General features: G+C 43.8%; 3 protein-coding genes across 3 annotated transcripts; 2 read left to right on the top strand and 1 right to left on the bottom strand.

Annotated features, from left to right (window-relative positions):
- Window positions 1-211: 211 nt before the first annotated feature.
- On the bottom strand, window positions 212-2,299 carry LOC129597012 (rhodopsin-like). The gene is made up of 3 exons (XM_055494430.1): window positions 2,236-2,299; window positions 965-2,169; window positions 212-562 (listed from the first exon to the last, which is right to left on the bottom strand). Exons 2-3 carry the CDS (start codon window positions 1,844-1,846, stop codon window positions 398-400), a joined length of 1,047 nt encoding a protein of 348 aa, XP_055350405.1. The 5' UTR covers window positions 1,847-2,169; window positions 2,236-2,299; the 3' UTR covers window positions 212-397.
- Window positions 2,300-2,575: 276 nt separating this feature from the next.
- LOC129597023 (uncharacterized) lies at window positions 2,576-5,435 on the top strand. Its single transcript, XM_055494441.1, has 3 exons — window positions 2,576-2,667; window positions 2,719-3,443; window positions 4,857-5,435. Exons 2-3 carry the CDS (start codon window positions 3,231-3,233, stop codon window positions 5,433-5,435), a joined length of 792 nt encoding a protein of 263 aa, XP_055350416.1. The 5' UTR covers window positions 2,576-2,667; window positions 2,719-3,230.
- Window positions 5,429-6,175, top strand: LOC129596992 (uncharacterized). Its single transcript, XM_055494404.1, has one exon. The coding sequence runs from the start codon at window positions 5,468-5,470 to the stop codon at window positions 5,945-5,947; it is 480 nt and encodes a 159-aa protein (XP_055350379.1). The 5' UTR covers window positions 5,429-5,467; the 3' UTR covers window positions 5,948-6,175.
- The last annotated feature ends 2,140 nt before the right edge of the window (window positions 6,176-8,315 follow it).

Here is an 8,315-nt window from a genome sequence, read left to right as displayed (position 1 = left end):
GACAGGTAATTCTCTTACGTTTACGTTTACGTAAGTATACTCTTATATTTACGTCTTTTTTTTACGTTACGGACAATTTACTTAAGTATACTCTTACTTCAGTATTTATTTTGTTACTCTGTATACACTGGTAAACCGTAAAAATTAATACTGTAAGTACAATTTTACAACAGTACAATCAATATACACTACACCATTTGTGTGCCTTAATTTGCTTCACATCATTTGCGCAGCAAGATCCCAAACACCGGGTTTATGTCCTTATGACGTCAACAAATTGGATGTAAACCGAAGCCGCACGGTGTAAATACATGCTGACAACCATCACATTACGCGCAATCGTATGCTTGCACAGCGGTGTCCAATAGCGTAAGATAAACACACAATCCGTTACGGGTTAGGGTTTCGGCTTTCCCTGATGGAGAAAACTGGGAAACGGGAGGAGTGCGTAACGTTTCTCGGAATGCGGGATTATCTTGACGGTTTTTCTCTGGTCGATTAAGCAGGACCATAACATCCTCGCATGACCCCGGTACTCAGCATTCATCACCAGATAGACAACCTACAACCAGACAGAAAGAATACATTAACATCTTATTTAATTAGGACGGCATTAAAAATATCCGGACGTAATCCCTGATACCGGCACGTTCAAGTTCCATGATCAACGCCCTTATCTGTCCGTACATGATCTCAACACAAACGTCGAAAATTAAAAGAATTTATGTAAATGTTTATAGACACGTTGCAGTACATTGACGTGTAATATTACATTTATTTTTATAGCTTAGTTTCATTTTGTTTTTAAAGTATAAAAACTGCTTAACAAATCTAATGGAAATAATCAGCTTAAATAATGGTACGTCATGTACAGAGTATTTTATGTATTGCAACTTTGTCAAAGAAAAGTAAATTCTGCGCTCATGTTAAGTAACTAAAGAACGAAACCATCCAGTAAATGTACCGGTATGGTCGCGTATCCAAACAGCAGCAACGCCCGCATAAACAACGGCAGCAGCATCTCTGACGTGTATTCCTTCGGGAAGAGGCTGGACGCGATGGGTGCCGGCAGCAAACAGCACGAGTACCACAGATACGACACAAAGAGCATCTTCACATTACGGTAGCGCCGTGTAAACATCCGCTGCGCCCCTCTCGACATGCCGTTCTTTTGCCGCCGCATCCACACCGACCGCAGCGCCACCCCGCCAAAGATCACCGCGTACACCACGCCCAGCGCCCCCAACGGCGAGAAGACACACACGGTGACGATCAGCGGATATACCACGGATCCGGGATACACCCGCACCCCACAGGTGCCCCAGGGCGTGGTGGGTTGCCATCTGCATCCCATTTCATTGAAAATCGGCAGTTTACACGATAGACCAATCAGCCATGGCAGTGTCACCATGACCCCGGTGACAATGACATTCCCGCTCCATTTTGTATAGGAATGGGGTAAAAAGATGGCCACAAACTGGTTGATCCCGATCAGCAGGAAAGTCCAGTTAACGGCGTCCAGTGATAGGTAGTACCAGAATAAAGTGTGCCGGCAGAAAGACAGCGAAAGGTCAGTGTAGGGCGCTACGGCGTACGTGGAAATGGACAGTATCGACATGTGGATGAGGCATAATGTAGCGTTAATTAATAGGAGATGTGCAATTAAAATTCCCGTTCCACAACGGAGTTTGCGGGATGCAATTATGGGCAGCATCAGCGATAGGTTGAGAATGGTGCCAAATAAGGAAAATGTCAACATGATGATAAACCATATGGTAAAGACGCTGGGATATAACGTCCATCCTGTAGCCAGAAATGACGAAGTATTGATCGAGGAATTAAGCATTTTTCTCAGTCCGTTATAAAAAAATCTTGGTCAAAAATAATTCACATATTTGTGTTATGAAGAGGGTTCGGTGATGGAGAAAAATTTGCTTTGCGTGCGTTGTATGAAATGTCAAAAGGATTCACTTCCAGGCGTTCCGACTCTTTGGGCGAATTACACGCTAGGATTTTTGATATTGAAAAAAGGAGTGCCTAACAGTGCCTAGTGCCTACCTCGAAAATTACAGCTTGTTAAGCACGATTATCCTCTTTGAGGGAAATGTTTACTGGAGTATATGTTGTCTCAAGTGGGAACAAGTGGCTGGGCTCGAGATGCGATGCCGGCTAGAAAGAAATCAATTAATGGATTTTCGCCGGGTACGGACTAACGCATAGTTTATATGCACATACCGGTATAAGCTATGTTGATGTTGCGACGCTGGTGTTTGCTGTTGCATCAGTAAACGCATGCCGCGGCTAATCAATAGTTCGGCTCATTGTTGAAACGTGTAAAAATGAGGCCCATATATCTGTGACGCATGCAGAAAAAAACTGAACTTTAAACTTCGAGAGATATCAAATAGGAGCACGCCATTGATGCCTAACATATTCGCATCGAGCGGGCTATTCTGAAAGCGCCAAATGTATAAATGTCAGGGCCAGTTAAAATAACAGTGGAAGAATTATATCATACTACTGCTGCAGTGTTATTCATGGAGGTGGAGAGTATGTTGCATAAGATGGTGGCATTTACATACGGCGACAATGTACAGCTGTAATGTATGGATTGAATTTAAATTGCACAACTACCGTAAAAAGTAGTCGATTATTACGCTTCGACGGGTACGGTACGCTGAGCGAGAATTGAACGTTGTAATGATTTCCTATTTGCAGCACGCGAGGGGTGGTAGTCGGGGTCAACGTGAAACGCATACTGCGGATGCGAGGGTACAACAGCACGCCGAATGCACGACAAATTGCAAGTACTACATATGAAAAGCTATCGAACCTTCCTGTAATGCATTGTAGGTCATTTCTAAATTATAATTTTTTGCCAGCGCTTCATGCGATAATCAGAAATGCCGTTTATCCACCACAATCAGTACTTGAGCCTTATAATATGTAGGGTGGACTGGTGGAGTGCTGAATTACTGATTGTGGTGACAAAATATAATGTTTCCGTGCAAGAAGTGGTCGTATTTGTATGAGACTATGAGTAGTTTGATTATACAAGCCCATCCAACAATTCTTTGACCGCTGTAAGCGGGAATAAGCAGAACATCTCATCAAAAGATGTTCCCATGTTCTTTCATCGCCAGTAAATCTGGCGCAGGTGCGAGTGTATTTCTTTTGTCTTAATGGTCAATGTTATTGGTCAAACCCCTTTAAAACAAATGGAGTGAATTATGGATTTATCTTCTGGGGGAGTTGTGCCACCCACAAAACCCTCTTTTCCCTGCCAAATTTGTGGATTTATTTGCACAACCAAGAGCGCCTTCACCAACCACACTGGGAGCAACAAGTGCAAGGAAAATGTGTTGCGTCGACAGCGCGGATTGGATCACTCGGCCCCCGTAGAAGCCTCGGCCACGGACTACAGCTCCAGTCTTCTAAATCAGGTGAAGTTTCTTAAAACCAACTGTAGACTGGTTAAGCGAATACCTAAAGGGGCACGTAGAGCAGTTGCTACGGCTCTCACACATGTAATTTCTCGATGTGTTACGGAGAATTCAGCGCAGTCGTGGGAAGCACTGCTAACTTTCGCTTATTATGTTTTTCGTCTGCCGGGAAAAACCAAGAACGACCGTAGTCAGTCACTTGCTACGCTGATCAAGTCGAATATAGCTAAGTTTGAGTCAGGTGTAAGAGATGTTCCCGTTGCACCCACAAAGCCACAACGGTCTTTCGATTTACAAAAAATTTGTGCAGGAAAAATTCAAAATGGCGACGTTTCTGGTGCTGTTCGCGTTCTTTGTTCCGAGGACGCCTTGGCACCGCGCACAGCAGCCACTTTCGCTGAATTGCAGAAAAAACATCCGGGTGTTAACCCGGATGCTCGCTACCCACCATTGTCATCTGCTCAGAGTGTACAAATTAGCCGTGTAATGCAAAAAGAAATTTTCGAAGCAATTATTAGCTTTCCAAATGATTCAGCTGGTGGTCTTGATGGATTTCGACCACAACACTTTAAGGACCTGATAACTAACATCGCGAATGACAGTTCCGCCCAGCTGTGTGAGCAGTTAGCACTGTTAGCAGATCTCATGTTTTCCGGCCGTGTTCCCAAAGAAATTTTGCCAGTACTCTACGGGGCAAATTTAACAGCGCTGAATAAAAAAGGGGGTGGGATAAGACCAATAGCAGTTGGTAGCACAATACGTCGTATTGCAGCTAAGATTGTGGTGAAACGTGTACAGCAGCAGATGGGCGAAAAGCTTAGACCAAAACAAATGGGTTTCGGTACTCCTGGCGGTTGCGAGGCCGTAGTACATGCAGCACGACGTTTTGTCACGACACCTGCAGATGAAGTGCAAGTTCTCGTAAAATTCGACTTTCGCAACGCTTTTAACACAATTCACCGTGATAAGATGATGCAGTGTGTTCAGTCAGAGCTCCCAGAATATGCCCATTTTGTTAACCAATGTTACCGCGATCCCAGCAGTCTAGTTTTTGGGGAATGGGATATTCAATCCCAAGCAGGCGTGCAACAGGGAGATCCTTTAGGCCCTTTACTATTCTGTCTATTAATATTATCGCTAATATTGTCATTGGTGTCGCCTTTGAATGCCTGGTATCTGGATGATGGTATTGTCGGTGGCAACCTAGCTGACTTACTGAGTGATATTGCAAAAATCACTGCCACAGCAGAAGAGTATGGCCTACAACTAAATTTAGCTAAATGTGAATTTTTTGTATTCGGTGGCACATCAGAGGAACGCGAAATCGTACGCGAAGCGTTTGCTAAGTGCCATCCGGAATTTCTGCAGCCTGCTGAAAGTGAACTATTACTGCTCGGCGCTCCTCTTTTGCAGGCGGCGATTCCTGATGCAATTCTCCAAAAGGCTCAAGATCTACAGAGACTTTCCTCAAAGCTAAGTATACTGCCTGCACATCAGGCTTATTTCCTTTTGCGGACGTGTATCTGTGTTCCTAAAATGAATTATCTACTTCGTGCAAGTCCAACCTGGCTGTGCGGCGACGAATTAGATCAGTTTGATAGCGTGGGCAAATCGGCTTTAGAGGCAGTCACGAACGTTAAAATGGATGGGTTAACGTGGGCTCAAGCATCGCTCCCCGTTTCCAGTGGTGGGTTGGGGATCCGACGTGTGGCAGAACTAGCAACTCCAGCCTATTTGGCTTCGGTTTATGCCACATCATCCGTGGTCTCAGACATCACCACTGCAACGGAGTGCTATGACTTGGTGCACCAGTTGTGGCAAACAGCCTCGGGTGCTGAGCTACCAGCGGAAAATGTTCGGCGATCGCAGAAAGTGTGGGATGCCGCTTTAGTGAAGAAAACTTGTGAAGTTATTGTGAATACTTTCGCGAATGACGTAACCCACTGTGCGCGTTTGCTTGCAGTTGCGCAGCCGGAATCGGGAAATGGCTGAACGCTCTACCCGTGCCTTCTCTTGGAACCTTGATGTCGGATGAGAGCTTCCGTGTAGCGGTCGGACTACGTATTGGTGCGCCTATTTGCAGTTCTCACCTGTGCACTGACTGTCGTTTGCCCGTGGACGAATTTGGCCATCATGGGCTCTCATGCAAAAAGAGCGCAGGACGTTTCATGCGACATTCGTCTTTGAATGAAGTGATTCGGAGAAGCTTGGTAACCGCTAATACACCGGCTGTACTCGAACCACGAGGGACTAGCGACGTGGATGAGCGGCGACCGGATGGTGTATCACAGCTGCCTTGGAGAAATGGAAGGAGACTTGCCTGGGATGTGACGTGCGTGGACACGTTGGCCCTGTCTAATGTAATCAGCAGCAGTACAAAGGCGGGTGAAGCGGCCAAAAAAGCGGAAGAAGAGAAGCGCCGGAAATACGAGTATTTAGCTGACGAGTACGATTTTGTTGCGTTAGCTTTGAGACCTTTGGTGTCGTTGGCCCAGCATGTTTGAAGTTTCTGCGCGAACTGGGCAAGCGGATAATGGATGCTACTGGAGAACGACGCTCTTTCGAGTTTTTGTTGCAACGGCTTAGCATTGAAATACAGCGGGGAAATGCGCTGTCTGTAACGTCGACCGTTCCACGTTCGGACGGTCTTAATGCTGTTTATTTTGTTTTGTAATGTTCCCGAATGTGATGCTTATAACTATGTTTGCCAACTAAACCAATAAAAGTAACAAGCGGGAATTTAAAGAAACGTGGGCTTGAGCCATTTAATGTGCTTCGACACGTCACGCCACAGGGGTCTGCGTATTCAGCGTAAATAAGCAACAAATCTGCATGTGTTGCAGTTACTGTATCTGTGATATACAATGTAATATGTTTAGCATTATTTATTGCCATCATAATTTATATTAATTTTATGCTTTTCTAACGGTATTATCTTTGCTTTGCAATACAATATCGCGGTGGTACTTGATATCCATATTACTTTCAAATTACTGATTGCAACATGCCCGGGCTAAAGATGATTGATTCCACGTTGGTCTAATAATGGTCTATTAATTGTGATCTAATATATTATTATTGGTTGAATATTTATAAATATATCTGCCACTACACTACGATGCGTATTTGCATTACTGTGCGCGATTTATATGCGCTGCGCTTACAGCGGTCAAAGAATTGTTGGATGGGCTTGTAGCTTGCATGGCTAATAAAAAACAAGACGTTTTCATGGGATTTAAAGAAATTTCGCTCCGGTACCCGGGTGGCCTTCAGCGCAGTTTCATGGGGAATGGTAAAACGTAGCGAAGACTCCGAAGAGAGTGTAAAAGCTGTACGCGTAGAAATAGGACGTACATACATAATAATCTGATTACGGTAACAGCGTTAATACCAGGCTGTCGCACATTCAAGGGAAGTTTTGTTGCACTGGCTGTTGGTTAATTAACGAATCGGCTTCACCAAATATGGTTGTGTTGCACCTTCGGTTTATGAAAACCAGGGCAGTATCGTGAGTGTACCAGTGTACCTACCATACATATGGGTGCAGTTAGCTTTGTTGGCTACCCTAGGTAAAAACCATGATATTTATGCCCTGAAAACAAATCAGCTGTTATTCCGCACCGGGAAAAAATCCTAGGCGCGAGATACGATCACGCGAAAGCTACCAAAATTCCGCGCACCACCCTACTGCAGAACGTTATGCAACCAACAGGACCAAAATCATCCACTGACAGACGGAAAATTAATTACCCAGTGCAGTTTGGTATGAAAAATGAGTATTACTGTAATGTACTTGGCTCCTGCCTTAATTAATCTGATACTTGATAGAAATATTTGGGTTGGAATCAATAACGACAGACTGAATGCGAAAAGAACGAACCGTCCGCTCCTACGCTCCAGGGTTTACACTTTACACATTATTTACTGAAAACGGTAATTTTCTTCCGTGTCAGCTACGGTAGTTGGTGTATAACAACTAATAGAAAAACTAGTGTAACATAATAATTATCATAAAATATCAGTATAGCATGCCATAGTAAATATAACAAAACGGTGAATTAATAGCCCTAAATTTCGTTCCGAACCTGCATGCAGTTGAAAGTAATAGGTACACTGCTGCTTTTCTGAAATACATTATATTTTTATTGTACAGTATTTGTACATCTACACTTTGCATGTGTAAATTTTGACCGCGAAAACGCAGTCATTTTACACGAAATTGCTGATGTTGCTGTTTATGTCTTATGGGCACGTCGAAAGTTATTTTTTCGACGTGCCCATAAGACAAATTTTTTAAATTTTATGCATTTGAAATTTTTTTTTATAATTTCGCTTTCTGTTTAGTTGCTACCTTGATAAAAGCAGCTGGAAAAAGCCAAACAAGCAGCGCTAACGGTGAATATGTGTTTTTTAGCCGATCGATGTCGGTCTCCATACGCCATTGATTGACAACGCCCATACTTACAATCAGGCTAGTCCGCTCATTAGAAAAGGTTGCTTATGCAATTAATTTATGCTTCGTTCAGCCCTCCGGTGCTTTTCTGTTTTAATATTACAAAAACACTTAGCGCATTTAATGAGCTTCCGGCTGCACAATTTCGTTTCATCATAAATACATACTACGCCCAGACTGGATGTTGCAGTTTAAAATCTTCGGCGAAGAATTTTGGTTAAGGACCGCATCAACATTTCCCATTTCCAACTGCAAAATGCGTTGCGCCCTGCAAATCATTACGGCATTGCTTGCGGTGTTATTCTGCATCTGGACGACTGCGGTAAGTGTGGTCTTGACCCTGACCTTTCTGAGTCATTTCAGTACTGCCCGCAAAAATGTGCAAGTTTACTGCAGAATGATCGAGTATAAGACAGCAG

This window comes from Paramacrobiotus metropolitanus, unplaced genomic scaffold (genome assembly GCF_019649055.1).
Source record: "Paramacrobiotus metropolitanus isolate TYO unplaced genomic scaffold, Prichtersi_v1.0 Parri_scaffold0000099, whole genome shotgun sequence".
Taxonomy (NCBI): domain Eukaryota; kingdom Metazoa; phylum Tardigrada; class Eutardigrada; order Parachela; family Macrobiotidae; genus Paramacrobiotus; species Paramacrobiotus metropolitanus.
Note: the sequence above shows the minus strand (reverse complement) of the source record. Positions and strands in the feature narration are given on the sequence as shown.